Source organism: Crassostrea angulata, chromosome 7 (genome assembly GCF_025612915.1).
Source record: "Crassostrea angulata isolate pt1a10 chromosome 7, ASM2561291v2, whole genome shotgun sequence".
NCBI classification, from domain to species: Eukaryota; Metazoa; Mollusca; class Bivalvia; order Ostreida; family Ostreidae; genus Magallana; species Magallana angulata.
Genome location: NC_069117.1, coordinates 52,154,982 through 52,176,547, shown reverse-complemented (window position 1 = coordinate 52,176,547; position 21,566 = coordinate 52,154,982). Strand labels below are relative to the sequence as shown.

General features: G+C 32.1%; 1 protein-coding gene across 1 annotated transcript; it reads right to left on the bottom strand.

Moving 5' to 3' along the window:
- Positions 1-6,765: 6,765 nt before the first annotated feature.
- LOC128157226 (uncharacterized) lies at positions 6,766-20,860 on the bottom strand. The gene is made up of 6 exons (XM_052819678.1): positions 20,758-20,860; positions 16,388-16,959; positions 15,314-15,480; positions 13,043-13,231; positions 12,136-12,253; positions 6,766-10,163 (listed from the first exon to the last, which is right to left on the bottom strand). The coding sequence occupies exons 1-6, from the start codon at positions 20,841-20,843 to the stop codon at positions 9,934-9,936; spliced, it is 1,362 nt and encodes a 453-aa protein (XP_052675638.1). The 5' UTR covers positions 20,844-20,860; the 3' UTR covers positions 6,766-9,933.
- Positions 20,861-21,566: the final 706 nt, after the last annotated feature.

Below are 21,566 nucleotides of genomic sequence, written 5' to 3'. Positions count from 1 at the left end.
GTTTATTTTTGGGGTGATTTCAAATTTTGCCAGGGCAAATGACAATGCAAGTGTCGATTTTGTACTATAAAAAGAGTCCCCTTATTCTATATAGATATTACTATCGCATAAATTAATGTTATGACGTTTTTGATATTTATATACTTGTATATTCAAGCCGATCGCAAGTGTCCGAGAATCAAGCAAGACCTGTTAAATTATACAGGTAAGCTTTTCACTGTTAATATACATTTCATCCTGTTTGTAGGGAATGTAACCCTGACATTTTTTGTGTAAGTGGTTCACTATACCTCCAAATAATTTCTTAAAACAGAAAAAACATTATTTGATTAGGAAAGATAGCATGATTCATAAGAAGTATTAATATTTAGATCAAATAGACGAAAAACATGCAATATTGGATAAAAGTATATTGTATTAAACATTTAATTCAGTATATATGAACTCCCACGCGGAACCAAACTCGTGATTTGTTGTTCACAAGCCTGGTTCTCTAACCACCTAGCTATGATGATATTTAAACCAAAACGAAACAAACAGTTATTAAAAAAACATTTGAATCGTTATCATGCGAGGTAGTGGCTTAAAAAATGTATAAAAAGTATGTCTTGGTGTAGTAAGCTACCTTAAGCTAGATGTCGTTCGGTCGTAAAAAAAAAAAAGTTATTTTTTATCGTCAAACCACACATAAATGAAATTAAAACCTTTTTTCCGTTCACTTTCATATTGTCATACATCATGTTATGTACCAAGAGGCGCTAGCCACGGTTATGTCAAGAGGAAGACAATGAAATATAAAAAACATTTTTTCGCAAGAAAATGGGTTTTATCTACAACAGTTTTTTAGACTTGTTAATGAAAACAATCAATATGAACAAGCCACAGGGTCTCAAGAAAGATATTACATGAAAATATCCAATTTTACACTGAAATTCCGGTATATACATGTATATAAAAAAATGAAAAAAAATCGACTTTATCTGTTAAAAATTATATGCAAGAAAGCTTAGACAAATACTCAAGTTTAACTGCAACAGTATCACCCGGGTGATAGTCGGCACTATGGCGGGGTGGGAGAGGGGATGTGTTGTTTGTAATAGGGTGAAATCGGCTATTTGAATCAGTTTGACATTGCTGCTGAGGTTCTGAGGTTACATATTAAGTTTGCATGGTAGCAAACTTCTTTAAATATAACTTCAAAGTTTATCAATACAATAATCTTTGGATCAGAGATGATTTACAGCAAGAAAAGTCAATTTTCAAAACAAAAATCTAGTAAAAGATATATGTAAACCAGCAAAAACTCAACTTGAGTGAAGAATGTTTAATTGATATCCCTCTGACAGATTCAACTAGATGCTGTCATTAGACAGTAATACCCGCACCATGTGTTTGCCCCGTAATAACACTGTTTTGTACCAGTTTAATTAAAAATGAAGGCTATATGCAAGCTCAGGTAATACAATTAAAATTTATAATTTTCATAACTGAAGGATGAGATTCCTTCCCATATGATAATACACATCGTGACATGAGCAGCACTTTATGTGCAATTTGGGGTAGAACTGTTTGCTGTGAATTTTCAGTTAATCAATAAACTTAACATTTTATGTCATAGAAAGTATAATGGTCTATATAATTATTACAAACAAAATCAAAAATAAATTATGCCCCCTCCCCGTGGCGGTTGCCGGTTTTAGATTTGCTTCTGTGTGCCTACATGAACATCATCGTGTGCACAGATTTAGAGAAGGGGTGGGAGTGAGGGGTCCAGACCCCCCCCCCCCTTCCCCATGAAAATTCATTTATATCAGTTGTAAAATTACCAAAAATACACCTTGGACCCCAATGCTCTTACAGACATGTAAACGCTCAAACCCATTGCACTTCAATGTTAGTTAACATTATTTGGGGGGTAAATATTTAATTAATATTTAATATTCTTTATTGTTTATCTCAATAGAAAGTATACATGTACATCACAATATGCAGGTGTCCTGCACCACCTTAAAGCTGTTATTTACCTAATAAAATAGTGCAAGTGGATTTGAAGAATAGGTCATAAAAATACACGCATGTTACAAATGAATGATCTTTGTCTGAAGTTACGTGCACAACACAGGTCTGCATGTCTCATTAGCGGGTACTAGTTTTACCCAGCTCTTCGATTAGATGGGTTCATGTGTATACATACATGGGTGTGTTTTCCGTATGCAGAAAAGGATTAGTTAAGATCAGCTAAAGGAATTCATTATTGTGTTTTAATTGGATTATCATTATGATGTTGACCAATTTAGGTAGGCATAATACATGTAGTAGCAGTAGCACAATATAATGAGATGCCAGCATACATATATAAGTTCTACTTTCACTTTCTAAATGTGATCTCCCTTTGACAGCATACTGTATCATCATCTTTTAATATTTAAATAAGCTTATCATCGTTACCTATCCTATCGCATTTGTAAAGTTTCTGTCATTTCAGTTGCAAAAGTTATTTTTTTCATTTGTCAGACTGCATGCACTATTGAGTTGACCCTGTATACACAATTTCTTATTAAATTTGTGTATTACATGTTAGTAGGTGTAGAGACTTATCATTTTTATATGAGTTATAATAGGAAGGAAGGAGTATTTCTTTCTTAATGTATTATAATGCATCAAATACAATGTAGGTCATGACCTTATGGGACTGTTCTGACCCCATGAAACAGGAAAATACAAATTATCTTCTAATGTCATTATGATGCATCAAATGGTGTAAAGTACATTAATGACCCCCAGGTGTTGTCTTTAACCTCCCCCCCCCCCCCGCGCGCCTTTATGAAATAGGAAATAATATGATACACTGTATATTTTGTTAACTTCTGAGATCTGAGATCCTCATCCCTAAACCATATCATTTATTTTTGTGTCATTGTGCGTAAAATTGTATGTAGATTATGTCCCCTTGGAGACACCCTGACATTTTAGAACTAGAAATAATAATGTATTTTATCTTATTCATATGTTATACAGTAGTGTTTGATCCATGTGGGTAATTCCTAGCCTAATGATGTCACTGCTTGGTTTAGGAGACTTTACAATTGCCCCAAATAGGCGAATACACATGGAAGTGATGCATATAACATTTTGTTTATAAATCTTAAAATCTGAATTAAGCAATTTCCAAAATGTTAATGTGAATAACGAGAGAAAAAGCAATCAAGAAATGATTTAAAATTTGCTACTGTCCACATGTAAGAATGTATTAAGAAGACTGAATCTTTATAACCAGGTTAGATTGGGGGGGGGGTGAATGTGGAGTATAAACATTTATAATTTGAATCATTTATTGTTATTAATTTTAACTTGTCAATGAATACTACTTATTGATCCCAAGGTAGAAATATGACCTCTGATCATATCTCAATAGATTATTTGTCAATTATGCAAGGTGTAATATGATTTTTTTAAGAATAACATTTTTGACCAGTTTATAAAAGTTTTTAGACACCCAAATTATATTTTGATTTTAATAGATCATTCGACATATATTTGACAATTTTTTAATGTAATTTAAAATAAGACTAAGCCATACTACAGTCATGAACATGAATAGTATAGAACAAAACACAAACTAATACATATACATGTATATATACATAGGAAGTATTACAAAACAGATGATTGATCTATATCTGGGTTCTTAAATTGAATCATATATCATGTACATATCATATTATTGTTTCTTTGTTCAAGGCATTTAAGATGGTATGTAGGTCATGATCCCAAGTGCTCTTCGTGAAATTATTAAATTTCATAAAAACCATTGAGATCCCAACCTTAATCCACAGATATTATTCCTCCTTAGGTCATACAGGCGCATCAGATCATTATGGCATGTAAGTCATGACCCTAGGGGTCATCCTGACCCCCTTAGAATCAGAAATTGTCAATTATCTTTAAATTATTGATGTTTGATGATCCTATCTCTATTTAATCTTTATTATTAAGTCTCCCGAATGAAATTTGGAGACTTATTGTTTTTGTACGGTTTTTAATACATGTATTATTATTCTTCATCTTCTTTTTCTTCTTTTCTGCTCTGAACTTGTTTCTCAGAGATGGATGAACAGAATTGTACAAAACTCTAGGATATGATAGGCCTGCATATCTAGTTGTGCACTCTGGTTTGATTTTTCTCATTTTGGGTTAGACAACCACTTTTCGGGAGAGGGGGGTGTCAAAAGGGTGTGGGGTCTAACATGGAACCTTTTAGAAAGAATCGTAGACTCTATTGTAAATGGTAACTTGAAAACGGACAAAGATAATAATATAGGGTTTTCATAATCATATATTGGCTATTACTGGCAATATATAAGGTTTATTAAATCTGACCCCTGGGGTCATCCCTACCCCCCAGGAATTTGAAATTACCATATATCTCAGAAACTGTTATAATCATGACCCCTAAACCATATATATTCATGTGTCTGATGTCAAGGGGCATCAAATGTTATGTAGGTCATGGGCCCTGTGGGTGGTCCTGGCCCCCTCAAACAGCAAGTCCCTTAATATCTTAAAAACAGTTGAGATCCCCACCCTTAAACCATATATATTCTTGTTCCTTGTGTCAAGGGGCATCAAACGGTATGTAGGTCATGGGCCCCGGGGGTGGTCATGACCCCCCTTGAACAGGAAGTGCACGGATATCTTAAAAACCGTTAAGATCCCCACCCCTTAACCATATATATTCTTGATCCTTAAAGGGCATCAAAAGTTATGTACCAGTAAGTAATGGGCCTCAGGGTTAAATTTAATTTTTAACCGTAATACACATCTATGGAACAGTTCCTATCATATCCCAAGATATGATGTGTCTATCCATTAAATCATAAAAGGAGTTCTAGGATCTATGTTTTTTTGGAAGTGATAAACGTCAATTTTCTGCTACTTTTTGACTCCCTGGATGAAATTGAAATTTTGAAAACCTTACTGCACATCTATAGAACAGTCCCTATCATATCCCAAGATATGACTGTCTATCCATTAAATCATAAGAGGAGCTCTTGGATCAATGTTTTTTTTAGTGATAAACGTCAATTTTCTGCTACTTTTTGACTCCCTGGATGAAATTTAAATTTTGAAAACCTTATTGCACATCTATAGGACAGCCCCAATTATATCTCAAGAGATGACGTAGCTACTCCAAAAGTTGTAAGAGGAGTTCTGGGAACCATATTTTTTTTGCCAAAAAACGTCATTTTTTGTTGCCCACAGATCCCCTTAATAAAAAAAATAATTCTGGAACCTGAACACGCCTCAATATGACACCCCCAATCATTTTCTAGAAGATCATTTGGCTACTGCCAAAAAAAATGACGTTTTTGAAACCAGTTTTTTTGTAAAAAAAAAAAAAAAAAAAAAAACACGTCATTTTTCAGCCATTAAATGTCCCCAAGGACAAAATTGAAAATTCCGAAACCTTATTGCGCATCTATAGGATACCCTAAAACATATTCCAAAAGATGATTTGTCTACTGTTGAAAATGTAGGAGGAGTTCGAGGAAGAAGGTTTTTTGTGAAAAAACGTCATTTTTTACCAATTATTTGACCCCCAGGACTAACAGAGAATTTTTGAAACCTTTTTACAAAACAACATGATACCCCAAATCAAACTCCAAGAGTTCAGTTTGCTGGTTTATAAGATGTAAGAGCAGTTTGAGAAAGTAAAACGTGACAGACGGACGGACGAACGGACGGAACAGGGTAACAACAATATACCCGAACTTTCTTTAGAAAGTGCGGGTATAATAAAAAGAGCCCATTCTGCCAGTGAAGTTTTAAGTCTAGCTGTTCAGGACTAAGAGGAGAAAAAACAGCGTGGGTCTGGGCCGTTTAGTTTTATCTTGTCACTTGATCCGCAATTTTTATCAAACCCTCAACCCAAGAACACTGTGGGGCCGAAGATTGAGCTCAACGTGACCAAAAGGAAAGAGAATTTGCTTTTGACGAAATAAATCAGTCGAAGGGACGAATGGACAGACTGATCACTATAGGGTGTCCGTTGAAAAGGAACATATAACAAGTTTAGCTTATAAAAAAAAGCTAACTGTCTTTAGACATTAAACAGCAATTAGCTATCATAGCATTTTAAATCTTTTTTATATAAATGTCACCTTCCTCTACATACCATGGCGTATGGAACATTTTATGTCATTATGTGTCTATAAAGCCTGCGTGTCTAAAATTGAGAAATGCGTACCCGAGCTTGTAAGTTAAGATCGACTATAGTAGGGTGAAAGAGAACTTAAGAAGGGTCGTAGACGCGTATCATTTTGATAAAATCAAGGTTATACCTCTGCATTCAGCATCTTGTTTAACTGATGTTTGTCTTACCTATCAAAGGTGCAAATTCAAATTTCTTTACCAATATTAGCCATACCGCATTACTTTTTTTTAAAAATTTTTGTAAGAATATATGAACAAACAATATTAAAAGAAAAACAAATTATTTCAATAGATTTTATAGAACATTACTTTATACTAGTTGGACCTGAAAATCAAAGACTGAATTTCATTCATACCAATTTATATCGCTTTTGCGTTTTCTCACTTTTTAAGATTTGAAATCTACGAAATTTGTTAAGTCATACGTGAAAAAGATCATCAGAAAATTATCTCCATTGCGCCGAACAGCATTTCAACCAATGATTTAAATGTAAATTTTTACATCATGTATTTTCTACCAATCACAAAGGAGAGGAAGTGCACAGCCCGGAGACTGAAAATTATTTCAACTCTTTATACCGTCTTCCAAGGAAGACGGTAATTACGTAAATGGGGCATAATATTATAGTTTCAATTTTAATACTTGTATTAAAGAGAGACAAAACCGTACAAATAACAAAATAATCTAGAGATTGTCTATGATAAATACTTTAATACAGTACATGTATAAAAAAAGGTTTTAAAAACATTAACGAGAGAAAAACCTTACAATTAACAAAATAAGGTGGGTACTGTCGATGATATATACGAGTACCTAGATATTAATCTCTGAAATACAAACAGGGTTCTCTTTGATTGAACATCTTTTTAATTTGCTTCAAGATCTGTAATCTTGTTTGCAAAAACAAATATATCATATCTATAGCTAATATTGCAACTGTGTACATGTAGTTTAAATGGTGTCAATAAATTGATTAACATCGGATTTGTAATGAAAGTAGACAATCAAGTTCTGTATAAGATACTTTGCCCTAGAGAATCTAATTTTGAAAGAGATAACAATGAGAGTTACTAAAAAAACATGTAAAAGGGATAAACTTTAATAATGAAATAGACTACTCAAATTGAGTAACATTATTTCACAAAAAGTTGTAACTGTTGTTTCAACACACAAAAATGCATAAAACTATCAAAAAAGCAGATTAAACAAAATACTCTCCAAAGCTTTACAAGCTCGCAAATTAAAACACTTAAGAAAAAAGTTTTAACACATAAAAGTAATGTGGATCTAAAAAAAAACATACACAATTCAGTGAATGAAATAAATATATTACAAAGTCTAATATAGTACCCAAATCACATTGATCACATACACACCTGATTAAGAAAACCAAACTGTGACTCCATTGTCAGAGTCAATGCACCTAATTGATTGTTACGACGTTTATATAAGCAACAATTTTTAATGCCAAAAAAAAATTTAAGAATAAAAATAATTTCTGTTTCAATACAGAATATCATGAAAATGTATTCCTAACAAGAATAGAATTCCAGGGTCCCCCGCCGGTCAAGCAGTATACTAGTATCGAGTCTATCGACCAAGGCTGATTTAGGAACTTGACCAAGTTATTAGTGGTGTAAACATTTGGTATAAATTTAATGAAAATCTGTCTAAATTTGTAGGCATGAGAGCGCTTACAAGGTCAATTTTTGGATAAAACGGAGTCATTATTGTGGTCAAAGTCCAATAACGCAAATAAAAAGTATCGACTAACGCTGATTTTCAAACTTGACCAAGGTAATAGTGGTATAAATATTTGGTATAGATTTAATGAAAATCCGTCAAAATTTGTAGGCATGAGAGCTCTAACAAGGTCAGTTTTTGAATAAAACGAAGTCATGATTGTGGTCAAAGTCCCATAACGCCAACAAAAAGTATCGACTAATGCTGATTTTCGAACTTGACCAAGGTAATAGTGATATAAACATTTGGTATAAATTTAATGAAAATCCGTCAAAATTTGTAGGCATGAGAGCGTTTACAAGGTCAATTTTTGGATAAAACGGAGTCATTATTGCGGTCAAAGTCCCATAACTCCAACAAGAAGTATCGACCAATGCTGATTTTCGAACTTGACCAAGGTAATAGTGGTATAAACATTTGGTATAAATTTAATGAAAATCCGTCAAAATTTGTAGGCATGAGAACGCTTAGAAAAAAGTGTGACGGACGGACGCACGGACACACGGATGCACAGACCCACGGACACACGGACGGACGGACGCCCGGCATTTCTATGTCCCCGCTCCGCGTTGCGGCGGGGGACAAAAATGATACATAGTTTATTATATTTCCCCAAACGTTGAAAATTATCAAAATTCGAACCAATTTCTAGCAACTGTGAACCTACTTAAGAGTTACTAAATAAACTCTGTGAAAGGGAATAACTTTAATAATGAAGCGGACAATTCAAAGTAATAAAAAGATGTTGGAACTTCGAACAAGACACATTTAAATGCATAAAACAATTTTAAAAGCAGTTTAAAAAATGCTATTAAAACCTGGACAAATTGGACCTAACGTTAACTACCAAAAATTTTATTATGCCAACCCCCCCCCCCCCCCCGTGAAATTAACAGTTTATTATCAGTATAGCATGTATACCTTAAAATGACATAGAGCTTGAATGTTTCAATGCATCTATGTCGTTGACATTTAAAATTAATCGTAACAATTTCTAGTCTTTGTGTACCGCCTTAAGTGGCTCATAGGCTACATCACTCACCTGAGCAATAAAATCAAACTTTTTCAGACTAGGTTCAACTACAAGCAAAAATCAGCCCTCTCTCCAGCAAATATTTTGTTTATATTGCTGTGATTTAAACGTTAAAAATTTTCACACTATCTCAGAATGATTTTAACTTTTACAAAATAATGAAATAACGGAATTAAATGCAGGGTTAAGACATGAATGATAAACGAATGAATTATAAATTAAAGAGACTATTGTAACGGTTATATGAATATAAAAGATTTGGATACGAAAGTTTCACAAAATGAATAATTGATTAAAATATTTATGATCAAAATGTTGACAGACAAAAGAATTTGTCATTATGAGTGTGATTATAGTGCCAGGTTATTTAAAAAGAAAATTATTGTTTCAAGTGAGTATACAACCTCCAAACATATGAATATGAGTATAATTGTTGGAGATGTGGCAAAAAATTCTTACCTGGCAGTATTACATGATATGTTTTTTAAGGATCTATTTGTTTTTGAAATATTTACTTAAAACGTAATTTACATGGTATAAAATTTTTATATAAAAACACAATATGACTAATTACCTAAACTTGTCTTCAGCTTAAGTGGCAGGGCCATTGTAACAACTGAAAAAAGGTTTTTTTTCTATTCTTAATGTTCAAAACATTGTTTTACTGGGGTATTTTCAATAATATTTAGCATTTAATATGTAAAAAAAAATGACAAGTCTGAGCTTTGTTCCAGAACTAAAAAGTTGTGACATTTGTGTCTTGTGGATAACTTTAGGGAACTTTAACTTTGGTTGACAAAATTAGGCCAAAAAACCCTAATGAAGCACTACAAGTATCAATAAAGAAAGGTTAAAATTTGAAAACTTTTAGTTCATGTCCTGATCATACCAACTTAGGCTGGAGACGGGTCTATTGAACACATTTGGTGTTAATAATACATAATCAGCTAACAATTTCCTCTACCATCTTTAAATACTCGCCAACAGTCTGCTTTAAAGCGCCTAACTGATATGTGGTCAGTTTCTTGTACACACTAAAAATACAATTCTTTTCATCTAATTTTTTTGCCTCTTCCACGGCAACTATTTTACTATGCAGTTTATATGCATACCGATCACCAACACCTAAGTTTTCGGAGGACTTTTCCAGGAAATACACCAAAATTACAAGAGCTGAAAAAGAATAAAATTTAATCAATACCAGGTTGTATAAAATTTCATGAAAGATGTTCTGCCATCGATGGTAAAATTCTTGTAATCTTTATAGTCCTCTTATCTAAAAATTATAATTCTAAAATACAAAAATATCTGTTTGGAATATTAATGAGATGGCTAATTTTTATTTATTAAAGACTTTGAAACAATTTACAAAGGGTGTGTCATTTCTCATAAGCAACTATTTTATTGCTTTTATGGAAAATGAAGTAAAGACATAAAACAATGACCCGTTGTTCACCTACAGAACAATGATAACTGATTTAAGTAGCAAATACAATGATAACAAAATGTTATCATCACATAACATACCCGATTTAATTCATGTATGTATTATGTCAACGTACACGTAACTACATTCATTACTTAATGCATAAGAGGCCTCTTTGTACACCAAGGGGTTATAGTATCACTTGTACTATAACATTTTTGCTTTTATTTCATTATCAAAGACAGTAGGTTTTTTCCTTTCGATTTTTTAATATAAATTTTCCTTTTTAGCTTTGACCTTAACCCTTAATATTAAAATTGGGTTCAAGATTGTTACACAACCTTTAATAAAAAAGCACTATAGAATTAAAGTATAAGGCAGATTAGGCAAAGGGGATAGGAGAAAAGGACACTTTGTCCTGGTTGAATGATTAATGTAACATTAGGCCCAGGAACCACATCACTCATTTTGGCAAAAACAGCTGTAAATCTGATCAAATCGGCTTTCTTGTATCAATTACAAAACATCTGGTAGTAAAGATCTGGTGTAAAGTGGCCGATATTAGTTTTCACTGTACGTGTTTTTGCACAAGCAAGTAGAACACAAATTGTCTTGATTCCTTTTAAGAAATTCTTTGGAAACCATTTATGAAAATATATACAATAAACATAATAGAGATAAAAAAAAAAACCAAATCAGATTTTTGTTACAAAATAAAAAATATCTAGTAGAGTAGGTCTTGTTTGATAAGATTTTCAATTATTTCTCCGTTTATTCTTATGCTAAGCATTGAGCTCCATCTGTTGTTTCAGTTTGTTCTTTATTCCTATTTAAAAAGTCAACCCAGTTTGTGACTCACCTATTCCCTTAGGATCATGATTAAAACAAACTTTAATCTATACTACACGAGGATGCTCCAATACAAGAAGTTTCAGCCTTTTTGGCCAAGAGGTTTTGAAGATTTAAAAAAATGTCTATTTACTTCTTTGAAAAGTTCAATCCCCATTGTAGCCCTAACCTCTTCCTGGTGATCATAAAAACAATAACTATAAATCAATGGTTGAACTTGTCATTATTTCTTTTTGAATGATGGCTAGACCCTTCGTTATACAAACTTGAATTTTCCTTTCACCTAAGAATGCTTTGAGCCTAGCTTGTTTGAATTTTAACAAAGCAACTTTTGGAAAAAAGATAAATATGTAAGAAGTTTACAGATAGAATAGACGGACAGAGAGACAAATGCCAGACCAAAGGTAACTAAATTTGAGCTTAAAGCTCTGGTTGACTAAAAATTACCAAACAGACAGTTGATGGACAACAGTTGATCAGAAAAGCTCACTTGAACCTTCAGGCAAGATGAGCTTCTTTTGGTCAACGCCGCATCTGCTTTTGGTCTGCTCAAACCGACCCAATGTGAACCCTGAGCAAGCTCAGAGCAGTTATTTTCAAGCTTAAACTATTTTAACTGTTTGGAAATTAAATTTTAAATTGTTTGATATAAATACAAAAGTATTTTTAGCAAGATAAAACAATGATTGTTTTTAATTTTACAATTTATAAACAGCAAACTGTGGTGATATTAAACGCCATCATGTGCATGTCATAGATTTAAATTTTATCATCAATGCAAATATTTTTTGTATCTATATGAGTGTACATGTCATAGCTTTATTAGATAATAATATATCATAAATATAATGTAGTAAATTATTATAATACCTAATCTGTCCATTAGGCTGCGTACAGTCTCTCGTCTAATCCGTAGACCTTTTTTGTTGGGAGAGTCAGGCTCCAGTATGTCGTTCCCTTCATTGTAGTCAACACATACAATGAAGACCTGTAGGGTGGAAAAGATCTAATACAAACATTCAACGATAAAAACAAACTCTGCATCAAATATGATTTGTTTGAACTCAATTCCTGCCATAGAAAAAAATTATGATATTATGAGGATATATTGCAGATGTAATTTCCTTTAATGCGTTTTTATGAAAAAATGCATGTTTGTTAGTGCATTTAATACGAGTTTATTCATTACATTGCTAATATATCTAGCTTGCTTTGCTCTGAAATACAGTAACCCTGACTGGACACATTCTTCTTCATTTTTTTAAAATGGGAAATATCGTCGCATATTTGATTATTTGGGAAAAATTAGCATCAGTTAATGTGCATATATTAATAAGCTATTATATGAAATACATGTAAATTTATTAATTTGTTCTTAAATTCTATCCATTGTACATTGTAAAACATGCTCTATTTACATGCATTTTCTTATCTGTTTAATTTTTTTTTATTTGAAACAACATTTTATGGTGAAAAATAAATATAGGTTCAAATGGGGAAAAGCTGCTTTTTTGCAAGGGAAAGCGCCTTAATTAGAAACATCACTGGAACAATAATTATTACATATATTTTTACTTCAGATATTTGCATGATATACAGTTAACTGGATACCAAGATGCTATCAAAACAGGGAGGAGATGAAGTAATAAGTGATTCTTTACTGAAAGGTAACTTCACTTCTTTCATTTTTTATCATTGATTCAACTTTTATTTTGTTAAGTTCAGTTGAACATATTGTATGTACATTAATATTTGATACCAATTTCCTTATACATACTTTTGAGGGAGGGACGCTGTTGAGATTATCTGGTTTGGTGATGGTTACTTTCTTGATGTGACTAAGTTCACCATGTTTTCCTTGATACATGTATTCTGTCAATGACCTTGCAAGTGCCAGGTGGTAACTGGCAACATACTCCTTAGAAAAACTGATGACACACAACGAGTTTTCTAGCTTTTTATATATCTGAAACAAAATAACATGTCGTTTTAAACAAGTTTTAAATTAAAGCTGATCACTTATACAATTTCGATTCAATGATCGCTAACCTCAACTACAAAGGGCTTTATTTATCAATGTAATAGTTTTGGTGTGCCGATGCATACTGAAAAAAGCATGGTATTGACATAGAGGAGAGCTCGGCGACTTGCTGCAGGTCAGTCAGTCTAACCTTACCCTAATCCTAACTAACCCTATCCCTTACCCTAACACCAATCCTAACCCTAACTAAAACTAACCTAACTCTAGACCTAACCCAAACCTAGTCCTTTTTGTAACCAATGTTACCAGTAACCACTGTAACCAGTAACAACTACATTACAGTTTGTAAATCATTCATAACCAATGCAACCGATCCTACAAACAGAAAGGAGTAAAAGTCAGCACCAATTTCTGGCCATACTAAAACAGGGTCAATGCTACACAACATCATAATGGCAGAATATGCTTTAAATACTAAAAAGTAAATTCGAAAAGGGCATAACTCGCAAAAACAATCATATCAATACCTCCTGTAAATATGCACATCTATATTTTTGGGTTTAACAACAAAATTCTAAAATCAAAAGGCCTAAAATCTCAAAAAACCACATGTACATATCTACAAAGTTTCTAAAAAATCCGTAAAACAATTTAAGTTGAGCTTACAAATAGCTTATTAAGATATTAAAAATATGGTTAAAATTATCATTTTTAAAGCGCCAAAATTCCTTGAAAATTCAAGGAAATGAAAATCGCTGGTAAAATGAACATCTACACATTGTGTCCTAAAAACCTTTTTTGTGAAACTTTGTGCTTTGACTAAAAAGACGTTATTCTTAAAGCTCACAGGACTTCGACTGGCTGACGGACGGAATAGTCAAGAATCTACTTTGTTGTGTGGGGAATACAAACGTCAAATTATTGTGCAAGTTATTATTGAAAACATTCTTTTCAAGATTTGATCAATTCTCATATTTTCAATAAATTGCACTTCTTTAGAGCGATGTCGTCAATTTGTTTTTGTCTGCAAGCCGAAAAATGATTATTCTTAGTTCATCTAGAGACTTATCAAGCATTGGTATACTTTATCTAAAGCGTAAAGCTACTAGTATCTATGTTATGCTTAATACATGTTTTTCTTAAAGGAATAATTTTTTTTAATAATTTGATAAATTTACATAAGTTTATAACTTTCTGTAATGTGCACAGTTTTATTCAATCGCATTTAAAAGTATTAAATAAAATTAAGTGCCAATTCCTTTTTATTCCGGATCAGACAGTGGACATCCAAATTTGAAATATTTATCATCACCTCGATACCAGAGTATGTGATCTTGCAAGCCTATTAATATGCTAAAATGGGCTAACGCATAAGTAAACAAAAGAAAAAACCCAGAGACACAAGATGTTTTGAGTCAACGGGCCCCTAAGAGGGATAATATTAATACCTAGTTTGGTCTCTACGTTTATTGATATTAACAATTACTCTTTTGTGATAAAAGAATAAGTTTCTTCACTTTTTTTTATTTTTGTAAACAATCTTTCTCACATGCTTCTTCTCCACTGCTTGATTGCTTAATATTTCCCGGGAATATGCACAGATATAAAAAGTATATGAATCATTTATTAATATGCATAAGAAAATGCATTCTCCACACATTAAAAATACATTCAATTAATAACAAACAAAAAAACCGGCGAATTTTCAACAACCCTTTTTCTTTAAACAGCTCACAGGGGCTGGCAATTTTTAAATCTGGTTTAAAAAATACTAAATTGACTTTGACCTGAGGGCGTGCTATGAACATAAACCGAAGTCATTTTGGCAAGCTCAAAGTCATTGTTAAAAATGCATTATTATTGACTAGACCAAATTGTCTAATAAAAAAGATAAATTTGACATAAAGATTGCTTGTATATATATCTTGCTCTTGAACTGTGGTCATTTTTGCAAGTTTAAGGTCACTATAAGAAAATGATACATTCGATTTTTTAATAGAAAGGTACCTGAGTTAATCATTATATTTTCTTAGCGAAGGGTATCGTTTGTGAGCCTGCTCACTTTACCTCTATGTCTGCAAGTGTTGTAGAGTTATCATCATGAGGGTTATCACAACATCTGCGAATACATTTGTAAATGCAGTAACAACAGCAAGGCACGAATACGAATACTGCACCATATTTTTTTATTATGTCTACCAATTGTCCAGCCCACATATTTTGTCCAGAGTAATCTGAAAAGAAATTGTTTTTTGACGATGAAACGGATTTATCTGAGTTTGCAAGAAATGTCACACCAAAATAATTTGACAGTGGTTGTGTACTAGTACATAAACATTCAGCAAATATTGTCAGATTGAGAAATTTGAACTTATACTACAGGCTACTAGCAGTTATCAGTTAACCCACAAGGTGATGTTCAAAGTTTTCCTACATTGATAGTTTCTACAAAAAAGAACATTGATTCCACATTCAAGGTAAATATGGTAAGAATGTAACTTAATGATATTTGTTTACCTGATTATTTACATAGGGCAAAGATATTAAGTAGCAAGTTTAAAGAAAATGAGTTCATTGTAGACTGGAAACAGTCATTTTTGTTTCAACATAATACCTTGCAATGGAATTAGAAAGAGGAAAATTCAACAATTCCACAGTTTAGGATTTAGGATGCAGTTATAATGCATACTATTATGTGTGAAAAAAACGTATTAAATATACAGTTCACAGTAAATACCTTAATCAAATGCAGTAACAATAGTAGATATTTAAGTTCTTTATAGGTTACAACTTTTGTGTATTCTTTCTATCAATTAAACTGAAAATTATGGAATAACTGATTCTTCCAATTACAGCAAAACAGCAACCCCTTGTCAGATTTTGCGATTTAGATAGTTCCTAATTATTTTAAGCAGCACCTTATATAATTTTTGTAACATTTCTATACTATTCAATATTTTGCGATGCTTAAGTGCATAATCGTCAAAAAGCAAAAATTAGACTATTTCAAAAATTATCTGGTATAAGGTACATGTATATTCTATTAAGTTTTAACATTTAAATTAATGAAGACAAATAAAACGACACCCCTAAATAACCTAAATAAATATTTTTAAAATGAATAGCTCCAGGTTTACTTACCCTTAATAGTTACATTTGTGTTATTTGGAAAACTTGAATAAGCCTGTTCAGTAACAAAACGAAATAGTTCCTTGATTTTGAAAGCAGATGGTGATAAAAACGCATATATGCGTTCAACATATTTCGCACTGGGGTTTGGGTCCTTCTTCTGTATATATCCCTCAAGTTTCTGCAGTCTTTCCAAATAGTTATTTTCAGAGTGTTCAGGAGCTGTTTCGGATTTCTGTACATCTTCATTCTTCTGTAGATCTAGTTTTCCTTCAATATTGTCTATTTTTTCCTGTAGGTCTGCAATATATTTACCAAATACCTGCGTAACTTTATCTTCAACTACTGCATTTAACAGTTCGGCTGTCAGCACTTGTTCAACTTCTCCCTTTTGATTTATCTGAAGGTCATTTGTCGCTTCATTTTCTTTCCTGTATTTCTGACACTCACTTTTTACAGCGACTTCAACACGCTTTTGCAAATCACTGATAGGCGTTGTCGGATCAACGCCTTCCAAACCAGTTACTTTTGTACCTTCATCATTGTAATCAGATGGTGTTAACCATAGTCCTACTAGGCTTCCTCTGAAATTATAAAGAATTTCCAAATGAAGTTTTAGCATCTAGTTGAAACATAGCTTCCTTACTCGTACCCATAGTGACTTAAAGAGCTGCCTGAAATGAATAAATACGCAAACTGCCTTTAATTGTTTTACATTTTGCATTACTATCAACTGCACCTTTTTTCCATTTCCTAATATCATTTTTTTTCAAAATCTAGATTATCTACATGTTTAATTTCCCCAAAGAAACTTATTTAATGATATTGCTCATCACACCTTAAAATAGTTTCTGAAATCAGCAAAAAAAAAATTAATATTGATAGATAGAATGGCGCATAAGAAATATTCAAATCAAATAGACAAAGAAATATATGTTTGCATTTTTGGATGCAAATTTATGATTACAAAATTTTTAATTCAGTTTATATAAACAAAGACAACAGACAAATATTCAGTTCCACTACAAAATTTACATTCTCGATAAAAACTAATTTAAATTGAGTTAGTGTTCTTACTGAAACTGAGCATTGATACATCCATACAAATACATCAACACACATTAGCAAACAAAAATCAGCAAAATTGACCACCACAAAATTAAATGATTCTACAGTATATGGCCATATTGACCCTACCAAACATGCCAAAGGGTTCTGAACCACTGTTCCAAGGGCCATTTTTTCCATAATTAAGGTAGAGGGCTTCATGAATATCATACCATGCCTCAATTTATCTCCTACTGCTATCGGAGTGGAAAATAAAACTTTTTTATGAATTGATACAGTTTCATTGTATGGCCATATTTCCCCGCCCTAGAGCCTGAAACCATGACCCATTGGGCTTGAATTTCACAGTTTTGCTAAAGGGCTACGAAAACATCATAACCATATATTTAGATTTTCTCAAATATCTAGGGTAGTAGAGAAGAATTTCTAAAAGATTTAATTAATTTTTACTATATGGCCAAATTGCACCTACCTTGGGCCTGGACCCCTGATATAGGGGCCATAAATTCTATAATTTTGGTAGAGGGCTCCACTGACATTATAACCATGCATTTTTTTCACTTGTGTGGGAGTAGAGAAAAAGATGTTTTAAAGTTTAGGTGCCCCCCCCCCCCCCATGGGGGCCCAGGTAGTAAGATTATAAATTTCACAATTTAGATTTCTCTAGTCCTAGAGATGCTTCACAACAAAAATGTTAACAATTGGCTTTGTAAAAAATGATAGTTGATAACGCACGATGAACGACGACGGAAGAATACCATTTGCAATAGGTCACCTGAATGACTCGGTTGACCTAAAAGGTATAAAATTTGGTGCAGTAGGGTACCTTAAAACCGAAAAATAAACAAATAGAAATTTTCTTTAGTTCCTCATAATCCCCAGTTGAAAGCATGAATATATATGTATATGTATTTTGAAAGCCTACCTCCATAGCCCATTTCTTATAAATTATTGATTAATTATAGATATGATAAAAGCATCATGAGGTTCATTATTTAAATATTTTATTTTCATCATTTAAACTCAGCATGAAATTTGAGCTTTTTTGGGATAAATAAGATTTTATGAAATAATTGAAGTTTATCATAAAAAAGATTCAGTAAATGAAAGATGCCAACAGATTTATAAAATTCAAGATATAAATTCTAATGCTTTATAACAATAGTTTTGTTTGAAAGGGTGTATGGGGCTTAAATTTGTGGTAAAAACAATGAAAAATTATGTTTAAAACTGTCATTTCAATGAAATATGAAGGAAATAACAAAATAATGAATATGTAATAATAATAAAAATATACAAAAAATTTAAAGTTTTGTCCGTTTTTCCTAATAAAATATATTCATAATGTCTACAGTCTCCCCCCCCCCTAAAACGGCTTCGGCTTCCAAAAAATCCTTAAAAAGATGTAAAATTGAATATAGGTATCAGGAGATTTTTTTTCCATAATTAGATACAGAATGTCAAGAAATTGTTTTGTTTTCTTTCATTAAATCAATTATAACGTTATAATGGTTCAATTACCAAAATGACATTCAAACAAATTTTTGTACAGGAGACAATCATATAATTTTCCTTAAATCTGAGACTTTTTTGATAGCTAGGTTATCCCACAAAAATAAGTCCAACAGAAGTTTATTAAAGATTGCATCTCATTTTGCTTTAAATATTCGTGGAAAATTTAAATTATTGCTAATGTACACCAGTACATTAGAAAGAAGAAAATAGCCAATGCTTCTTGCTACTGGAATTTGAGTCTGGTGTCATTTCGAAATTCGTGCAGTCCTTTACTTTTTAAGTTGCCATATAAAAGTTTTGATTAATCGATAAATCGCAATCGTTTCTTTTTAAAAATAGAGGAGAATTACTCAGTGGAGTTTATATATAACAGTATTCTTTCAAATGCCAATAGGGGTATTGTACCGCTCATTGTTCACCCTGTTGGACTTTTCTTTTTCATCATGCGTTATTGTCAGAATATAAAGAAGTTGAAACGTCTTTCCTTATCTTAAACTTTGAACAGAAAAGTTCAAGTGAATTTGTTTTAAACATAGAATATAAAGCAATTCAATGCTATAATTAGCTCTAATATCAAGGATTGAACAATATTAACCATGGATCAAACAACTATATAAAACATTTAAAATTTACCCACTCTCCACCATCCCGAAAAAAAAATATGTGTCACGAGATATTTTTATTGAGAAATACTTTATAGGGCCTTTTTTAATGCTCGTCTTAGGAGTGGTTGGTTCACATATACTTTTACATTAATTTTACACATTTGTTTTCCAAATTATGAAAAGTATACTATTTCATCATTTTTAGTTGACAAATGTGGATACCCGAACTATGCTTATAAAATGTTCAGATCCTAGTTTTATATAAAAGTTACAGTGATTTCAATCCTATTAGTTCCCCAGAACGTATGTATTATCATAAAATTGAATGTTAATAAAAATTAGAAAAAAAAGACACACTGCATGTAATATTTATATTGTTATGGCAGGCCTTATTCACAAATCTGACATATACATAGTTTCACAGGTGGTAAAATAGGTTTATTGACTGTCATCTGTAGCTGACGGACAGAAAACTTTTGTTAACGACGTTAATTTATATTTCACATATGTAAACCATCGTAATGGCCATATTGGTCATATCTATGTTTCAGGAATGCAAAACTATAATTAACGCTAAAATCAATCCTTTACGATTGCAAAAATTTAGTTTATCTGGTAAACATAGTTTAAAGATAGTGGAACTATGATTACCAACTCTTAACAGTAGTTAATTAATATAAATTATATTAGTATGTTAATCTATATTTATCAGCAAAATCTATTGTTAAAGTTATTTACAGATCGATAAAATTAGGTATTAAACATTTACAGATAAAAACTATAGTTAACGAATCATTATAGTTTGCGCTTCGTAAACAATAGCTTACCGTCATTAAACCTACATTATCAACTTTGAAACGTAGTTTAGCTCACGTTTGTGATTTGGCGCCCCTTTATTATGAATTATTGTGATCTTATTTCGTATTCTAAATCCATAACCCATTTAAAATACATAAATACTCCAAATGGGCACTGAATACGATCCTTGTTGGCGATTGGTCATAAGCTGGTCAAAACCATTAGTAAAAAGGAATTGAAGCGAACAACTGTTACAGTAGGCATGGTAGTCAAGTGACGCTAGATTTAAATTTTTTAAACTGCGGGGAATTCAACTTTCGTTTTGCGATGTTTACGCGTTATATTATGAACAATAACGTTCATTTGAAGGATAATTGTTTACTTGTGATTGCTTACACTGTAATAACAGCTGCTGCTATTACAACTGTTGATGCGGTCGCCGTTGACATCGTAATTGAAGTTGAATGTGCCGCCACTTGCATCCATTTGCAATGACCACTGCGAGGGTGCGTTGATTTACCCAAAAGAACCCTTAAAGTGAATGAAAAGAAACAAAGGGTTTGAATGATTAGGGTGGAATAACACACCTGGGAAAAGTCACTCAAATTAACAGGAAAATCTTTGATAATGAAAGATATAATAATAAATACACTGTACAAATGTCAAATAAGCGAAAAAGTTGCAGTTTGGGGGGGGGGGGGGGGAATGAATATCTAAAATAATTATTCTAATAAGTAACAACAAAAGCCCCTGTGGGATTCGAACTAGGGATGTAAGGATCACAAGTCCGATACTTTATCTACTCGGCTATGGATTTAGTTTCACGTTTCAGACCATAAAATCCTTTTAATAAAACGAAATGTCGTTTTGATCAGCGGTCAACTATTTTGTGATCATTTGTTATTTCCCACACCTTTCGTTGGTGGTGTTTTGACGCAATCCATTCATAATAAGACATATATATATATATATATATATATATATATATATATATATATATATATATATATATATATATATATATAGTAAATAAGTATGTTTAACTCAAAATATATATACTCAAAATGTTTTAATCCAAAATAAACCGAATTGCACGAGATAAGAACTACCCATCAACCGCATGAAATGGAGTAACCATTTTGGGTCACCTCTAGTCTGAAAATTATGCATACTCATACATTAATTCTACTTGTAAATTTATATTT

What these genes read in the sequence shown, in the direction of transcription:
- LOC128157226 (XM_052819678.1), bottom strand. Translation starts at nt 20,843, where the DNA reads ATGCAAGTGGCGGCACATTCAACTTCAATTACGATGTCAACGGCGACC. An exon ending in ACAGCGTCCCTCCCTCAAAA is followed by an intron (nt 12,254 to 13,042) that starts GTATGTATAAGG and finishes TCCACCCTACAG; the next exon opens with GTCTTCATTGTATGTGTTGA. An exon ending in CAGCCTAATGGACAGATTAG is followed by an intron (nt 10,164 to 12,135) that starts GTATTATAATAA and finishes ATTCTTTTTCAG; the next exon opens with CTCTTGTAATTTTGGTGTAT.